The 19,387-nt window shown below is 41.5% G+C and overlaps 1 protein-coding gene across 4 annotated transcripts in view; it reads right to left on the bottom strand.

Annotated features, from left to right (window-relative positions):
* DLGAP1 (DLG associated protein 1) overlaps nt 1-19,387 on the bottom strand; it is a 134,999-nt gene that overhangs the window by 10,193 nt on the left and 105,419 nt on the right. For all 4 annotated transcript variants that reach the window (XM_041477679.1, XM_041477678.1, XM_041477681.1 and 1 more), the window contains 3 exons: nt 16,216-16,589; nt 12,881-12,972; nt 3,952-4,370 (listed from right to left, as the gene is read on the bottom strand). In XM_041477679.1, the coding sequence (XP_041333613.1) occupies nt 3,952-4,370; nt 12,881-12,972; nt 16,216-16,589 (885 nt within the window). The remainder of the gene's footprint in view (nt 1-3,951; nt 4,371-12,880; nt 12,973-16,215; nt 16,590-19,387) is intronic.

The raw sequence follows: 19,387 nt of genomic DNA, 5'->3' as shown, positions 1-19,387 counted from the left end.
TTCCAGCAGGACTCAGCCACATGTCAGGCTGGTGACCATCCCTGTGCACGGCTGTCCCAGCCCACTGCAAGATGAGGCTGTCTTCCTCCTCCGAACAGCAGAGGCCAGGATTGCTTGGAGAAGCCCTGCAGAGGAATGGCAAATGGTTTTCCGTGCTTATGGCTGAGAGTGAGCTCATGGGTCTCTTTTTATTTTGCCATGCACAGCTATTATGAAAAATGTACCTTTTCCTAAACTTTATTCTCTCACGTCTAACCTTTACTTTTTGTGTTTTCTTTTGAAACAATTGGAACAAACCAAAACAGCAGACAGCGTGTAAGCATTGCATAATTTGCCAGAACAGGATGAATTCGTAGAGGCTGTGGTCCTGAGCAGTGAGGTTGCTGCAGATTTGAGGTCAACCTTTATTCACACACTAGCCCAGAGGGCTACTGTATACACGCAAGAGAGTTATAATGACAGGTCTTGTGAGAGCCTTGGTTTTCTGTTTAGTTTTTACTTGATTGGCCTGGCTTTTCTTGCCACTAAACCCACATTACACCTGACTTGTGGTGAATCAGGCCTGCTGTTTGCTTCTGATGGTTATCTTTACACCAAAGCCACAGTACAACCTCATGTGAAAGAGAAACTTCTGGAGGGGGGGCAGGGGAAGCTTTCTGGTTCTCCCAAGAAGGTCGATATGAACAACAGCAAAAAACCCCTCCAACGACAGGCCATATTCCTGTGGCCACCGCTGCTGGGAAAAAAATAATGGTCAGGGAGCCAGGTCTGATGCTGCTAATTTTGTATGTAAAAGGTGACAATAGAGGTCTGAGCCAAAAGTCACCAACAACTGTGGTGGGGCTCTGACTATTTGAAATTTTACAGGGGAGAGGTAGGAGGAGCAAGCAGATGGTTGAGGAAAAAACAAAAAAAAAAGTCAACAGTTGATTTCACTTAAGGCCTGATCCAAAGCGTCAATCAAGTCTCACAAGGTGTTTAGCCTCAGATGTGTAACATCTTTTCTTTTTCTTTGTGAGAGCCATAGAGTTTGTAGCCAACTTCCCTGTAACTGCAAAATACACTGAAATCACATCAAGTATGTTGGCTTAAAGTGTGATTGGTGTTCATCTGCCTGTCACACATGCAGCAGCTTTATCAGAAAATGATTTCAGATACAACCAGAATACACTATACAATAAATAATTCATGGCGGAAGGGAAACCACATTTCTCTCTATATTGGCATTTCATCGTGCAGCCGCTGAACCACAGCTTGTTTTTATACAGAGCAGCAGACTCCATTTCCCAGCTAGAAACATTCAATCCCATCTGGTAGATCCATTCCCAGCTAGATAATACCCTACGTATCTATGTAACATACAAGCTACTGTCAAACAGCAGCGAGCCGTCTCCCCGAGACAGCTGTTCCGCACAAGGGCCGCATTGTCTGGAGGAAGCGCGGATCATTTTACGGGGAGCGCCGGGGGGATGAGCCCTCTGTCAGCTGCCATGGCATCGAGAAAACCTCGCTCATCACACGTTCTCGTTATTTTGTTATCTGGCCAAACACATGCTGGGGATGTCAGGTTGGAAACAAAGGATGCATTCCCCGCTCTGGTTATGTTTCATTAGGGAAAGCAAAGCAAACGCACCTCTTCTGCTCCTCTCCTCTCTCTCTTTAAAGTGTATAGATGTATGAAAAAGACTTTTTTTGGGGCAGGGTTTGTAACAACCAGGCTTTTGTTCCTGGCACTGCTGAGCGGGCAGAGTGGCCCCGGCCATATGCTTTTCCTTGGCACCAGGTAGAGCGGGACGTGCTGAGCCGCAGCAGAAAGCCCGGCACAGCCTCTGTGGGAGGCAGCTGCCACGTGCCACAGCAGCTGACAGTGTCACACCAAAATAAGTACTTCAACAGTAGCTACCAAACCCAGGTGACCCTTCTCCTCCTGCCATTTCCAGTAATCACAAGAAGCGCCAGGACACGTGGTGGGTGTGCTGTGAGGAGGCATTGGGAATAGCCAGCCTAACCATTCCTTTATCTTCCCCCTAACTGACTCCACACATTGATTGCCCAAAGAGCCCTTTAAGACTGTCTTATATCAAAGACACTGGGAGACAATTCTGTACAGATATGCATTTTCTGCATCTATCAGGCTCATAAAATTCCCTTCATGTTCTTTTCCTATGACTTTGTTGGTGCACCAAACACCTTGGTGCACAAATAAAATATTTATAGGTTTTTCCAGTATTATCAGTTCATAGAATGACAGAATAGTTGGGGTTAGAGAGGACCTTTAAAATAATCTAGTTTCAGCCCCATTGCCTTCCACTAGACCAGGTTGCCCAAAGCTCATCCATCTGGCCTTGAACCCTTCCAGGGATGGAGCATCCACAGTTTCCCTGGGCAACACCGTTCCAGTGCCTCACCACCCTCATCACAGAATATGATTTCCTTGTGTCCTAAGTTGTTATGACTTATAAAAGTTTTGTGTTGCCTGTTTGTTATGTCTTCACACTTCTTTCTCAATCTAAAATCTCATAGTTCACAAGGTTTATTTCTTCATACTACAGAAACAACAGAAACTCTTTTATTCTGATACATGTGCAAAGAGATGTGAGTTAAAAATGAGAATCAAAAATTCTACAACTTGGGAAATCTTGATCTGCTTTTAAGGTCAAACCTTCCATATATTTTCTTCAGAAGAAATTGTTAGCGTCTTGTGTAACATAAATTTTATATAAATATAAAACCTTTACATCTCTTAAAATTCAGGTTATCTTATACATGCCATTAAAATAAATTTCCAGTTGCTTACAATTTTGTCTAACTTTGACTATCAAAACCTTTACATTTCAGAAGAATTCAAACATCTCTCTTCTTGAAAGGAAAGGTTAAAAATTTTTAAGAAGCAATTCCGGAGCTGAAGTAATAGTCCTTGCTTTGGTAGAAGCTAATTTGGGAGTTGGAAAAATATTACTTTTATATCCAGGAAAATATGCTTAGGCATGACTAAATTATAAAAAACTGAATTCTCTATAAGCAGCTTCTTCTTAGTGTTTCCCAGAAGCTCACTTCTAAAAGTTGAAACAGCTTTATTTGCAGGGAGCATGTTCACAGATTTACCTCTGTCTAAAGTTGACAGCTAGCAATAATACTGTTCCTTGTAAGAGAAATAAATGGAAAAAACCCTTCTATTTTTACTGGGAGAAAAAATTCTGGACTGGGAAACACATGCTCAGCCCTTCTGCCCTAATTAGAGTGAAGGAATAAGATGTGAACTACTCAGCCCTCAACCCTTCTGAGTAATGAAGGTTTACTAGACAGTCCTGTTACCTTACAGGTGGGTTAATATTGCTGACAGTGGTGACAACTGAGATGTAGTTTGCATGTGTGTGGTTTTTTATCACATGATATGAAGAACTTGTTTTATTGGGATGGTCAAAGCAAATGAGAACTACAAGGGAAATGTAGGGAGGCTGGAGGGGGAAAGAGAGAGAGAGAGAGAGGGAGAGGACAATTTGGAAGCATAACTGCAATCTCTTTCAGTAGGGAGAAACTTTTAAATACTCTTATGCTAATCACCATCTGAAAAGGCACCTGAAATATGAATTTAATTAAAAGAAACTACAATCTGTTAAACTATATTCTAAAGTTATGAGAAGTGATTTCAAACAGAAGAGTTAAAAAACATTAATACTATAAGATCCCTAACCACACTCTCCTAATTGTCTGTTGAACTATGCAATCCCAAAAACTGATACCACTGGAGTTTCAGAAGTGCTGAGCATTTGCATTCCCTGTCAGCTTTAATAAGGATTATGATATACATACCTACAGTCCTTTTGAGAATCACAACCATAGCTTCATTAGCTAAGTAAGAAAGGGCACAATACAGAATTCACTGGAGTGAATTTGACCTATATTAAATACATCTTTGCAGTTGCAATATTATTGTGTGTGGTTACTTACTGTCCTCAGGTAAGTTGTTTTCACGTTCTTCTCTCTCCATCTGTTGGCACCAACCCTCCATACGATCTCTCTCTGCCTGAAGTAGCTTCAGAAACCAGTGGCCATCTCGTGGGCACACTGACCTTTGAACAGCTTCCAGAGGATCTTCAGTAATAGAGTCAATCCATGGGTCAGGAGGAGGTAAAATTGATGGATCAAAATCTGTCTCAAAGTCATCATCCACTGCACATGCATGGTAGTGGTTTCCTGACCCTTGTATGCTAACGGTGGAGGTGCTTGCATCTCGGGAAAACTGTCTTGATATTTGTCCAGAACATGTATTGTCCTCTTGAGGGTCGATTATTTCAAAGTTCTCATGGAAATCCAGGTCTGCTTGCACAGCTGCTGTTACACTATTAGACCGTGTAAACCTGCGAAAGCTTTGGAGAGCACAAACAGAAAATGTTTAGGAAGTTTTTTCTCGGTAATTCGGTATGGAAGGACTTACTAAGATGCTGCCACTCTTCCTAACACTGGCAGTCACGCCTCTCAGTGCTACACTCAGGTGGTTTTTTTCTTGAAATGATCAGGATAAGCTTTTTTTCTCATTGCAAACAAACAAACAAGCGTGTCTCTTTTTTCATGCAAACTCACTGTTTATTGAGACAAGGACCGCTAATTGTTATGTGATTTAACAAAGCCAGAGGCCAGCCCAAGAGAGAGCTAACAGTGCCAGTAGCTCAGGATTTTAGGTTACTGGTTGATGAAAAGTTAAAGGAGCCCAATTTTCAGAAATGGTTTATCTTTCAATTATTAAAACTTACACCCCTTTGAAGTTACACATCCAAACTCACAAAGCACATTCAAAAATCACACATGTGAAATCAGTAAGATACTAATACCAATGAATCTACTATGTATGTAATATTATACATTCCATTTATACAAAAAAGTACTTTTAACTCAGATAAATATTTTATTGCTTCTTCATAATTACTCTTCATAATTATATATCTGCCATCTCTCACAATTTTAGCGCCCATTGCCAGTGTCCAGACATTCTATTTTTCACATTCAAACTTCGGTTTCAAAATTATCTCTTTTCACCAAAGCTAGTGCTCTGCCTGTCTGTGTTACCCTCATTGTGGTGCTCTCCTGTAGGCAGCTCCCTCTCACCTTGCAGAGTTTCCCTGTGTTGGGGCATCTGAGGGCGGAGGCTTATATAAGCAGGGGAGAGAGGAGGTTTGGGGGTTTGGGTTGGGGTGGGTTTTCTTTCTGTAAACAGCACTCCGTATTCTGCAGTCTGAGGCATCTGACTGAGAAGGCTGACAGAGGAGGAGCACAGAGAAGTATAAGGAGTGAAAGACGAGGAATGTTGTTGCAAGAGATGGTAATGAGAGTCCATTTGATCAGCAGTGAATTGTGGAGGGTGTGAGTGGAAAACGAGTGAGGCAGACTGCTGTCTTGCCCCATGATGAAAAAGAAGGTAGAACCATAAAGTAACCATAGATATCCCTTAAATCAGTAATATTTAGGGCTCAAGATTAACAGTTTTGAACTGAATAGGGACAGATTCCCATCTTCTTACAAATCCAGGATGCCTATGCACTCATGCAGCCAGTAGTTAGTCTCCAATTTGTTCTCAATCTCACATCTACACTTGAAACTAGTGTTAGGACCCATTACCCTGTGATATTTTGGCTATTTTGCCATTGCCAGTTCTGTTTTTAGTTTGCGCTCAAGCAGCAGTGAAAATGCTGAAGAGATGGAGGAACTGGATGCTGGGCACCATTTCACTTCCTTTCATTTATATTCCACTTTCCACTGAAGAGCAATAGCCAATTAAACAAGTACAACTGGCAGTAAAATTTCATCAAGTATGTTTAGTCTGCAGCTGGTAAGGGAGCAGATGGAGGATGCTGCGGGAGAATTTAATCTCCTATATACCTAGTGCATCCAGATAGCTCAGGAGGACTGTAGTGGACTTCAAGGAGGATTGTAATTGGTCCTGCTGATAGAGGAAATGAATGGCTGTTGATCTGGGGCTTTGAGTGGAGTAGAGCAAAGCAAAACTGGAGTTGAGAAAGGTCTTCCAACAAAAAAAAAAAAAAAGTCCATTATGTTAATTTGAACCTTCTTCCTCTGCAGAAGAAGCCCAAATTAACATCTCAGCCATACCAGTCCCAGGAAAACTTTAATAATAGCTTGTGTACATATTTTTTTAATAATCACAAGTATTTTAACATAGTGCCTGATGCTTGCAGTTCTTTTGTAACAGATGTTAAATGACACAAAAGTCATGGTTGTGCCCCTGTAGTTGTGCGTGATATGCACCAGCAAACTGAAAAATAAAGAGTGTGCAGAATCTTCATCTTGGTAGTATTTATCCTTTGGAAAGCAGAAAAAAGCATTTTGTTATGGACTGATACAGCAGAAAAAGTTAGAAAGGGAGGACAAGGGTCACTGGGGAGGTGGAATCTCTTCCATAGGAGAAAAGGTTTAGAAAACAGATGGCTGAGGAGGACTATGAGAGATCTATGAAATTCTGACTAGGGGATGTTTCACCATTTCCCCGAGTGCAATAACTGTGGGGAGGAAGGCAGCCAGTTGCAAGGCTTAGAGGTCTAAAGATCTACATCTAATGAAAGGAAGTACTTTTTCACACAATGTGTGATTAAATTGCCACAGAATCCTGGAAAAAGCAAAGGTAAAAACAGGTTCAAAGAGAACTTGATCAAATTCACAGGAAGAGCCATTACACATCTCATATTTGGCTTAGGAAGTCTCTGAACAACAGAATACTAACTTGGGAATGTCTGCTGGGAGAAGTAGTGCTTACTTCACAGATTTCATACTTTACACACTCTCCTTTATACTTTTCCTAAGCATGTGCTATGAGCCCCTGGCAGAGAAAAGCTATCATACTAGTATTAGTGATTAGAAAGATACTAGCATTAGGCTTACATTACAGTGAAAATCTATTGGTCCAATCCATGTTAGTTTTTTTAGATATTGCTTTAATTTGACCACCAACCTGACAAATCCCTTATCTGCACTGAAATACACAAACTCACACACACAAATACACACACACAAACATGTGTGCCCACACAGGCACATGCTGACTGAGGATTTCTTTTTAGTCATTTAGTCAGGGTTCATTGAGAGCCAAGACATTAGTACACAGTGTACTTTTCCACACCTTCCATAGCACTGGTGAGAAGAGCAAATGCCTTAGTCCAGGCTTGCTCTTCTCCATGTCCCTGCCTCCATGTCACAGCCACCTTCTGCTTTCTTCAGTGCCCTAGACTCTGACACTTCTGTCTCAGATGACCACTTGTGTTTTCAGTTAACACCCTGGCTTTTCAGTGGATGCCAAAAACCAAATATGAAAGCATCAAAGTCTGCTTGACAGGAGGACATATTGCTGGAGGCTCTACATTTCAAGTCTTTCAGGAGTGTGCTCTTACTGGGTTCAGTATGAGCTAGTACCACCAAACCCAGACTCTGCTTAACAAATAAGCAGAAATAGAATGACCTACTTTTTTTGCCTTTGTTTTATCTATATAATAGTATGCTACAGGTTTGCATGACAGTTTCTTGGCACTGGATTATGTAACTTATCTGTCTTCAAAAGAAAAACAACTTGGCAATAGAATATAGCATCAGTTCAAAATTAAAAAAATACTTCCAAGGAAATGTATTTTGAATAAAATGGAAATGTAGGAAGGCACTTACTATCTCCCTGCCTCCAACTCATCTATGTAAAATGCCTAATAGATGGTAATTTTAGTCTCTGACACAGCTTCCTCACTCACTTCCAGGATGTTTTACTCTTACAAAGTACCATTTGTGTCCCACATGAGCCTTTTTTGCTTTGCTCTCAGTTAAAACTCCATACTAGAGGAGAGCTGTTGAAGCTAATGATAAAGTTTTTGCTACTTCTACCATATAAAACATTCACAAGTTTACCTAAAAAAAAAAAGTAGAAAATGTTTGAAACAGAGGTTTGCTTCTTCTTCTGCTTTCAGGCTTGGCCCTTTTGTACTCAGCTGTGCCCTGCAGGCACCAGGTGTAATAATTACATCTTCAGAGACCTGCAGCAGATATCTGGCCTAGGGTGCAGAAAGCCATGAAACCTCAGACTGGATAAACCAGTATGGAGAACAACAGAATGATGTGTTTTGAACAACAACATGGTCACTTGTTGGCATTCAACTCTCAGCTTCTAAGTCTTTGGCTTTCTTTTGCAAAACATGTTTGCAATTCAACTTAGATAGTTCTTTCCTTAAAAAAACTTCAAACCCAAAACTCCAGAAAAGATCTGAATTTCAAACCAACTGATGCATGGTCAACCTCACAGGTATTTAGGTTAAACTTAGCCTTACTTTACCCACTGAATGTCTTCCTCCTTGGTGGTGGGCTTCTCTGCTAAGTTTGCAGCTGCTGTCAGCAGAACAAAACAAACTGCAGAAGGAGTTAGCAGCTAGGGTACCATGTTTCTAATGGCAGGAACAATATTCCTGCTCCAACCCCATTCCTTGCAGCTGCTCATCTTTGTTCATCACATTGTTTTAAGCTAGTTGGTTTATTTGTTTTTTCCCAACTCTTGGCCTTTGCATTGCAGAGCAGAGGTGCTGGCTGGAGCGCTCAGCCTCCCTCCCGGGCTCGGTCTGGTGCAGGGAGGCTCTTGCCAGCCAGCAGGGTGTGATCAGAAATTCATGGCCGGTTCTGCCAAGGCCAGGCTTGCAGCAGCCCACCCGCTGGCTGGGAGCCACCAGGGCTGTAAGCATTCCCTCGGCTCACTGGCAGCTGTGGCCAGAGAAGGAGATTGTCCCTGTCAGAGCCAGGGCCTGCTTTGCCTTTTGTGGACCAGAGCAAGAGTTCCTCCTCCAAGCATGCACATGTTGGGAGGTTATGTGGGGAATGAGTCCCACCAGGATGGGACTGGTCAGAGGAACGAGTGTGGGTTGCAAAGGACATTTAAAGGTCATCTAGTCCAACATCCCTGCAATGAGCAGGGACCTCTTCAACTAGATCAGGTTGCTCCAAGCCCTATTCAGCCTGACCTTGAATGTTTCCAGGGATGGGACAACTACAACCTTCAGAATTTCTCACTGGAATGGCTTCCACCTTGGAGAACATAGATAGCCAGAAAATGCTGCTGAGAAAAGCCATGCAAGCAGTTCACAAAATCACAGAATATTCTTAATTTTAAGGGACCAAAAAGGATCATCAAGTCCAACTCTTAGCCCTGCACAGGACATCCCCCCAAAATGTCATATCATGTACTTCCTGCTTAGCTTACCCAAAATACAGACTTGAAAGGTCTAAAGAGTACAGTGTTGAAAAGTTTGAGTTAGAGTTAGGGAAGAACACCAAAACCTGAGTGTTTTTTGTTGGACAGTAAGTACCAAACCCAAAAACCTACAGGAAAACAGAAAAATATGAGTTTCTATAGTAACAAAATCCAAAGGTGTGAGGATATTTTTTTTTTTTTCCTGGAGGAGACAGCACAGGGTTTTTGTTTGATTGCTTGCTTTATGTTACCATATTGCTATTTCAAATGATTCCACTTCACACCATATCAAGAGGTGTGCTGTGGTAGGATGTACTTCGTGTATCTTGTGGATGTACTTCGTGTATCTTGTGGTAAGACACTTTTGTGCATCAAGATGTGAGGGAACCTTCCTTGGTGCCCCAGAAACTAGAGAAGAGGGAGAATGACCATCTGTCTACTGCAGTCTCCTATGGCAGTGTTCTTCCTCCAGAAACTATCATTGTTTCAGTATTCAAAAATTCTTGTGATGGCAAGTCAGGTACAATTACCAGCTGATGGTACATCTAGAACAATAAGCAAGACCATTTTGGAGGTGAGAATGTAATAGGAGGAGATCTTGGGGCAGGCAAGATAAATTGCAAGAGAGATTAAAACTGATTACAGAGCTATGGGACTGAAAACCCCTTGTTCAAGAAGAATGTATGCTAATTGTTTTTGCCAGAATAAATTATTTCCTTTTTTTCTGCTTCAGTAGAACTGGTTGACTTTTAACAACTCAATTATCTTCTCTATGTGAGGAGGGTGGTCCCTTGAGGTCAAGAAGAAGTTACATGTAGAAGGAAAGGACAAACAGAAATGGACAGAAATTGAAGTGCCCTGAGATTGCATGGATGAGTTTCATTAGATACACTTTTCAAAACTGTCCTGGAAGGAAAAAGGGAAGAACATTTTGGTTAGGGTTTTGTCAGCATCATGGGGAAGGTCAGGTGAGAGATAAAAGATTAACAGCAGTAAGATCATGAGGTTGAAAGAAATGCCTTTTCTCTCCCAGAGAATGACTGGACACAGTTACTCTAGAAATGCTAGAAATCACAGAGCTGCAGTTAGGGAATGGGTCTGAAAAATATTATTGAGAACCAGCAGTATAAAAACTGAGGATAAGATAAACAGCAGCAATGGATCCAGTCGTAATGTGGTCAGGTAGCAGGAAGCACATTTATCCTTTGAGCAGTATAAGAGAAGGAGGAGGACTGAGGCATTTGTCTTGGCAGGATGCCCATGAGAAAGTGAAGGGCCAATGAAAGGTCTGAGCCGAGATGGAAGACTGAAGAGAGAGAGCTGTCCTGTGAAGATGCTCTGTTTTTGAATTACTTAGTCCAAGAAATGGAGGCAAAGTGTTTTGCTTACCTGGTCCAAACACAGAAGAAGGAATATTTAAAAGGACATGAGGTGGTAAGACTCCCTAGTGTGAGAATCACAATCCTATGAGGTGAAGGAAAGGGGAAGGAAAGAGCAGGAAGCCATGAAGAAGACTGAAAGTTGTGGTAGGCTTTTGGTGCATTAGGGAAAGAGCTTTATTGTTTTGTAACAGTGTAATTAATAGCTTAGACTGTCAAGGAAACATGATCAATTTACTGTATTTATCCTTCCTGCTGTGTCATTCTTCTCATTTTACTTATATTTAGTATTTCTGGAATATTTTTTAAAACATTAATTTCTCAAAGATTGAGCTAAAATGGGCTTTTCTTAGGCTTTGCAGATGTTATGGTGCAGGGACAGTGAAGAATGTACTGTATTTACAATTCTATTCCTGTAACAGATAATCAATACATTGTGTTCTGCTGTGTTATGGAAAAAAAAAAAAAAAAAGTATGAGTGCCCAACTGTGATGATAAGCCCTTTGTGTCTTGAGTGCACTCATTTTCTAAGGATTAGGGGCTGTCCTTTATCAGCCAGTTCACTTCTGAAAGTCCATGATAGATTGCTGCTTTCCCGTCTGCTCCACACAGCAGCAACCTCAACTTTATCAGTAAGGAAACCCCCAAACACTGCTGTCAGTAAGTAATGCAGAAATATTGCTTTCTCAGGGCAGACTATCACAGGCAAATCTTACCTTTTTCTCTGGAGCAATAAAAACTGCCGTAGAAAGAGGACTTTGGAAGTAAGGTATTTACAAACAGCCTGTTTCTTTCTTTCTTTCTTTGCGGGGAGGGGGAGGGTTGGGCTTTTGGGGTGGTTATTTCCTTTGTACCCAGGCTGAAGTGAAATGGTCCTTCAGCATCCATTCTAATGTGCTCATTTATCTAGTGCTGGAAGAGCTGAGGGTAAATGGGGCTAAGGTCTAACACATAAAGAAATGTCTGCCAGCAAGAGATGTTTTAGCAGGTTAATGAGGAACTTGGTAACAGCCTAGCAGGGTCATTGCAAAATCACATTTCTTTTTGCTGAAATCACTTCAGCCTTTTAAAACCACAGAAAAATGCACTGCTACTTTACAGGGAGATTTGGTTGAATTGAAAATGGTGTAGATACACCTGCTATTTTTGAATATTTTTAGCAGATGTAGGAAAAAAATGGTATGAAAATGGACATCTCCACTGGCTCCTGCAGTCAGCAGGCCAGAGAAGGGGAAAGGTCCTGAATTTTGTCAGTTCAGATTTGCTGCACCCATATTTTTTCTGGAGGAATTACAAGGATAACTTCCCTCACTGACAAGTCATACTGCACCGAGGCTTTGCCTCTGACACAGGAGGGTACTGAGAGTTATCAAGAATGTGGCTCCGGCATCCAAAAGTCACACTGTGCCCAAGTGGCCTGAGAAAAGAGAAGCAAGACTTGTGTGGGTGCTTGGAGTCACAGCAACACTGGGCAGGCCTGCACGCTCAGAGGCAAGGGGAGAGTCTGGCTTTTCTTCAGCCACTGAAGGAAAGCCACTTTGGGAAGGAAATAAGATTTGCAGTTGCGGCCATGCACTCAAAAAGTTTATGTGTCCCAAGTGTTATGCACAGTTATGATGCCCTGCAATGTACCTGCAAATTTGTCACCAGAAAAGAAACATAACCCTTTAAGACAGCTGCTATAGTTTATTTTCTCTTTTTTTTTTTTTTTGTTCTTGGAGAATTTTTGTTTACTAACTCAGGATATACTGCAGGTTGTAGGGAGAACAGAGTTTTACAGGCTTGCTTTCTCAGCAATTTTTTTGCAAGGGAGCAATTGTAATGCAGAGATGTCTGGGTGAGATACCTGAGTAAAAGCTTTCAGTTTGGCTCTGCCACTGCACTGCTACATGTGGCTGAAATTATCCTGCTGAAAAACAAGGTGAACTTTTCCTCATCAGTTCTACGCTGCTGCAGCCATCCCAATACTAATACTTCAGCTGCAACACTGTCCACTGTTTAGGAAGATTTTCTGGGGAAAAAGAGATTATTAAGAGTATATGAGACCTCAAAATATGTGGCACTTCTCTTCCATTTTTCTCACAGGTCCTGAAAAATCTTCTCTGAAAAACAAGAGCTATAACAATTATAAGACTCAGCTTTTCAGCTGGGTGATCTAACAATTCATCCAGGAAGCAGGTTTATGTGGTCATGTGTGCAGGAACTAGGGCTCTTAAAAATTAGTTGTGGCGTAATTATTTACTTTAGAAAAACAGTATTAACTTTTACTCACCACTTCTCCTCCTCTACTTGAACTCCTATGGACTGGAACTTACTGGTTGCTTTATTATCACCTGGTATGGTGGATTCTTCAGCACCATCAACCTTAAAAAAACCCCAAAACATGACAGGTAATTAGAATGTATTTTAGCAGAGATATCAGCTGGCTACTTGCAGTTTTTATGCACCTTAACTACTGAGTGTCTGCACACAGAGCTTGTACCATGAGTTCCTTCATCTAGTCAGTTTCTCTGTGGTGTGCTCTTTTCTGATGTTATTGGTGAATATTCATTATTCTTAATCTATAAAGCATTTCTGGTAAGACAATATTCATCCTGCAACATGCAGATGGATTTTATCTGGTATTTTATGGAGGCTGGATGTTCACTTTTGTCAGAGCACATCTCTGAGCAGCTGTAACTCCAGGTATTGTGCCTCACCATTTGATTTTACCTTCTATCTGCATGTGCATGTGAACTCGTATCAAAATCAGGTGTTTATTTTGTTTAAATGTTACTGCCTCAAATCAGAGCACTGCAGAGAAAAGATTTTAAGACAGCAGATATGAGTCTTAGATGCATTTTCTTTATTGCTTCATCTTGCAAACAGGTGGTCCCCAGGAGCACAGGCTGGAACTTAATGCCACATCTCCAGCTCCAGCTCCAGCTCCGTAAGGAGATTTGTACCAAGGTATAAAGTTAAAATTTAACCACAGATATGTCTTTGAACAAAATCACAATATTCTGGATCCAATCAGTGTAGCTGTTAATTCCCCATGCTATATATAATATGGATAGTCATACAATAAAAACATTTTCCAGGCGATAGAATATTTGGGCCATAGCAGTGTCGTGAAGTGACCTATAGACTCAAACTGACCATGGGTGTGCAAAATATCCAGCTGTAGTGGCTGTTCCACCAGCAACTTCTTGTTGAGAATCACTTGACCAACCTGGGCAGGAGAAGTGCTCAGTGAGGGATGGGAGTTACAGAAGCTGTTCTGTGAGGTGAAGTTCTTCCTTGATACTGGGGCTTCTGCGGAGTTAAATACACCTTAAGTCCCATAACTGACAGAGTGAAGCAACCTTTTGATGGAAGGGCTTTTCTTTGCTTGACTCTGCTTGTTTGCTCAGCAGATTTACAGCAAAGGCTTGCAATGTCCTAAGAGTGACTGAGGGGTGTAGAGGACACACATGGAGGTTCACCAGAAGTGCACACAGGCTTTATTTGTCAGGGGAGGAAGAAAACCAAGAATATACCTGTGGCTGTTGCAGCTTGTCCTGCTCTGCAGAGATGGGTTGAACTTTCATCAAGTTAAGTTTGGTCTGAGCTCAAATTAAGCCTGAACTAGGCTCCCTTTACTCAGTGAAGAGAGACTGACTCTGCTGCCAGTCAGAGGACTGACAGTGTACCTACTTCCTTTAGTTGTTTCTAAGAGAAGTAATTTCTGGCATCAACACGTATCTTAAGGTATTTCTACTCCCACACTACCCCTTCAGCTGTACCAGCATGACTGCTTGTGCAACGATGCTGCAAAATGGATCAGACAGCAGACTAGTGAATAAGTTTCTTTAATCTGTGAAGCCTGTCTGACTCTAAAAAGCTCATTGATGTGCACAGCTGTGAGGGTGGCACCACGCACAGGCAGGAATCCTGTAAGGCTGCATCACTGCTGAAGGTTTCACTTCATGTCATCCCAGCTTCAGGTGGTTTGTACCACATCTTCATTGGTTTGTACAAAAAGCCTGCCTCGGCAGACTCTCACGTACTATCCCCAGATTTCATGATTATTTCATGTGATTACAGTGGTCGTCTGTAAGCTTCAAAGTTTAAGAGGGAGATTGTCAAAAGCTTGAAGAGTATATGGAGCTCTGTTTTCCTCAGATTTCAGGAAACTGAGGCCTCTATACCTTTCAAAAGCAGCATTTGTTACTTGCAACACTACCTTAAGAAGAGATAGCAGGGAGATGGTCTCTCAAGAACCATGATTCACATTACCATTGTTCATTTTGTCTTCTGCAAACATGGAAATTATTTCCTGGTACCCATTACTTTGCAGGGTCCTTGCTAAGAAGTCTTGGTTTCTTGGATTGGTGAAATAAGGGATTACAATAATATAATGGCATCTTAGGCTTGGCTGGGAATGAGAATACATTACAGAGGAGTTTTTCTCTATCCCTGTCCCACATGAATCTTTCTCCTGTGTTTAACACTGAACATCACCCTTTCTTTCAGAATATACCCAAAACAAACAGCTGTGAAGCAGTGAAAGTCTACAACAAAGGCAGTGAACTGAACCCACAGCCAATAGTTACTATTGCCCTTCCAAGAAGAATTGAGAGAAAAGTCACAGCTTCTCCAGCAGCTACCCCTGGGATGTCTTACTTCGGCACAGCATCTCTCATCTATCTCATCAGGCTGATGTAGAGATTTCATGGCAAATTCTTAGAGTTTACTAATCAGATAAGCCTGTCCAGGCACACAGTGCTGTGCTTACAACCGCCTTCTGCAAGAAAAAAAATTGTATCTTCCTGTAAGGCTGATAAGCTGTGGATTGCTGTTCTATTTGCTTGAGATTGATCTCCTGTCAAAACCTGTGTTGATACTCAGTTGATTTTAAGTTCAAGCACTTTGTTTCCAAAGCTAATACTGCAAACAGATAGTTGGGAGTTCTATGCACATCTTTTTTTGCAGGAGGAGTAGGGGGTGGGAAAGATAAATGAAGAAAGCAGATAACACGAGCCTAGTTTATTTACTCTTGTCCTTTCTGTAAACCTGAATGAATTCTGGCAGGGTTAGTTTTCTTCTTTCATTCCACTAGAGGTAACAAAATGTAATTTTCTTTAACAAGGGCAAATCAGAAGGAACTTATCTGCTGTTCTTGAGGCTGAGATACAAGCAATGCTGCCTCATTCAAGTGGCTACCAGTCATTATGAGATGCATGAATAAGCAGCAACAATTAATTCAGTGAGGCTGAATGAAAATATTTTTTTGGTGATAGTGTAATGTAAATCATTGTTTTACACATTCCCTTTCAATGATTTAATTCATGCCTTTCTGACCCCCGCTGTGTTATGATTCATAGATTAGTGCTCATGTGTGTAATTTAACAGAGCTGAATAACAAGCAGCTCAGAGACTCAAACAAATCTTTGCATCTGATGTATATTTATGATAAATTAGGAAAACATCATTAGTACCATGCAGAATGATTATGCTGGTGCAAGTTCTACATAGGTACCTGTCAGGACAAGAAGAAAAATATACAAAACATTGTATAATGAGCAGCGAAACAGATGTAGGAATCCAAAACAATGGCAAGCATATAATCCATGTCATGTACTGTACCTGTATTCCAATAGATAAGCATCTGTTTTTCTTGAAGTGGTCCTTCTTCCTATCTTCTACTGCAACAGTGGCAATGGTTGTGGTGGTGGTGACAGTGGCAGTATTGTTCCCTACATGTTGGCTTGCAGGGCCATGGATCTGCGCATTGGCAGCCTCAATAGCAGCTGTTAGTGCCTTCATACTGTCCAGGCTTTCCGTGGAGTTGCTAAGTCCAGACTGGCTGATGATATCGCCCCTCTGTCCATGCCCATCCATGTATGCATCCTGGGCAGACTCCGTGCTGCTCTGGGCTGTGATGGAAATAAAGGGTTTGGTGGTAGTTCTTGGTGGGACTGGAGGCGGTGTCTTCTTGTAGGTGGTAATGCAGGATGACACTGGAAAACATAGCAGAGTTCTTGTTTTATTGATGCTGAAAATATGGAGAAAATGTGCAAATGTGATCTCAAAGCATCAATAAGCATGGACAGAGCAGAGGTGAGGAGGAGGCTGTTAGCCAAAGAGCCCCCAAAAGTCAGTCTAAGTGCCATAGTAATTCCTTGCTTATTAATGCCTTCTGTTCCTCCTATGTGAGTGGCAGAATTGCTAGTAGGGCAAATTGGGAGAGAAAGTATCTATTTGCCAAGTTCCTCCTTAGTCTCTTTTTAGGATTGTTTTCCTCAATATATTTTCTACTAACTGTTCTAAGTCCCACGGGAACAAGACCTTCCACCAAAACATTTGTTCTGCTTATGGCTCCCAAACAAGATTCACAAGGATAAGTCTCCAAACACTTATCCCAGCTAAACTGTACTTCAAGCAGTTTTATTGCAATTGTCTTCTGTCTCTCTACCCTGTCCTACTGTATGCAGAATTTCAAACCACAGTTTTCTGATGAGAGAGAGGTTCTCAAATCATCCTTTTTCAAAGTTTGTTAACACTCACCATGCTTAGACCTGTGTATTTCTTTCTATAAAATGTCTCACTTGTTGCACAGACATCTCAAATACATTGAAATGCTCTGCAAGTTATTGAGGACATATTTAAAAGAACATTTTGCCATGTCTAATTTCTCACCATAAATATAACATCAGTTCTGGGGGGAAAAAAAAAAAAAAAGTAAATTGCTTGATTTTACACACAGGGAATTAGTGTAATGTAGTCAATGGCTAAAACCTGCCAGTCAGGGGTAAGGTGTAAGTATAAATGTTTGCAATAACAAAGATTTTAATAAAAGTTCATATTTTGAAGGCCACGCTCTCTTTGTAAGTGCTGCTATGTGGAGTTATAAGCTTAGCTTGAGGTTCCCAGGTTAAAACTATTGTTCTGTATATACAGAGTTACATACAGAAAGCACTACATGGAGATTAAAACATCTTCCTTTAAGGGTTAGTTGGCAGCTCTGCATTACTGAAGTCCTGGAATGCTTTCAAGGGAGGAAAGAAAGTCCATTAAGAACAAAAAACAACCACGATATGCTCTATTTTTTAACAAAATAAAATGCAGGCATGAACCTGTGCAAAGTTCAGACACAAACTTGTTAACATAACTTCTTATTAACAGTAATCATATGGCAAGAAATGATTCATCAGATCATTTTAACTGGCAGACGTCTATGCCACCCACATAAAAGGTAACTCTACTACAGCTGTTCTGCTGTCTGTTTGCACTGTATCTGCTTGTCGAGCCAGAAGCCATTATGGTATTAATTTGACTAGCTCACATCCATATGCCTCATATCTCCCCATAGCTGTAGGAATAGTTACAGTGTGAAAGGTGTTTCCAGGGCATGAAATCACACAGGATTTTTTTTAAAGGACTCTAATATAAGTTTCTGATAACATGTCTGAACCCATGTTAAACATGTTGAATACTAATGGAAAAAAAGAGTGTTTCAGGTAGTGAGGGTTTTGAAACTATGATTCACTTCTGAAGAATCAAACTGAAACCACAGCATCTCTGAGAGATGGCTAAAAATGGACTTGTCAAATTTTAACTCTGGGGAAGTGAATAGTTAATAGAGTTGAAGGTATTTCATAAAGTGCTCATGACAAGGTCAATACCTGGAACTAACAGAAAGGATGACAGTTTTGCAAAGGGGATTATAAATGTTGTACTGGTTTTGGTTCTGTCAAAAAGCATTTGTTGTGACAGCACATGCAGGTAAACCAGCTCCTGTTGCTGCAGCACAGTCACGTACTCCTGGACTCATGGAGAATTGTGGAAGTTGCTGCTTGAGTCAGGATACCCCAGAAATAGTCTGGGTGGTTCATGGTCAGGAGAATGTTCTCTGAGTTGTGGAAATGCGAACTGAAATCCAGCACAGAGGAATTCAAAGCACACACACACACATCCAGGTAACGCTTTGGAAAGCTGCTGCCAAACTTGTCTAACAGAGGTTCATGAGCAATGTTACTTTGCAATTCAGCAAAGTATAAATTGTACCATTTAAAATATGCTAGGAAAGGTACTGGGGAACTTCTGGGGACATGCCAGCACCTGCAGTACATCCCAGCATGGCACATAAGTATCATTTTTCTTACATAGCAGAGAGGGAAACGATAATGAAACACACTTGAAAAGGTGTCTTAGGTAGGAAAGAGAGCATCAGAACCAAAGAGCAAGCCTTAATGAGACGGGTCCCCACATAACTGGGCATCCTGCACCAGAAAGAAAGTCAATAGCAACTGTCTATTGACAGCTACCATGCTCTCTGGACACAGCAGTGCAAATACAGAATTGCCTGATTAAGTTGTCTTTCATTCTGTTGGTAAATGTACTCAGTGAGGAGTATAATCCACACCGCAATGAAAGATGTTTGCACTCAGCTAATTAAATCTGAAGTTATTCTTAAGAGGGGGAGAGAATTGACAAGTCACATGGTGAAATTGTAAAGAGAAATAGCAAAACGTTCTTTTAGCAAGTCAAAACAAATCCTCGGTTTCCTGGAGTCACGCAGCACACACTGTACAGCTCCAGAGAAGCAGAGTGTGCGAGTCATAAAAGAACCCCAGGCGCTTCATTACTGGAAATGATGTAAGCTCCTGCCGCTCCTCTGCAGAAAGGACACACAGACAATGCCGGGGCCGCTGTCGGAGGCAGCTGCTCTCAGTGCCGGGGCTGGCCGAGCCCTCCGAGCCGCTGCGGCACGGCAAGGAGAGCCTTTCGGTGCAGCAGCTCCTCTTCGAGCTCCTGG

The sequence above is a fragment of the Pyrgilauda ruficollis genome, unplaced genomic scaffold (genome assembly GCF_017590135.1).
Source record: "Pyrgilauda ruficollis isolate IOZ18807 unplaced genomic scaffold, ASM1759013v1 scaffold41, whole genome shotgun sequence".
Taxonomy (NCBI): domain Eukaryota; kingdom Metazoa; phylum Chordata; class Aves; order Passeriformes; family Passeridae; genus Pyrgilauda; species Pyrgilauda ruficollis.
This window is presented reverse-complemented; position numbering and strand designations above follow the sequence as displayed.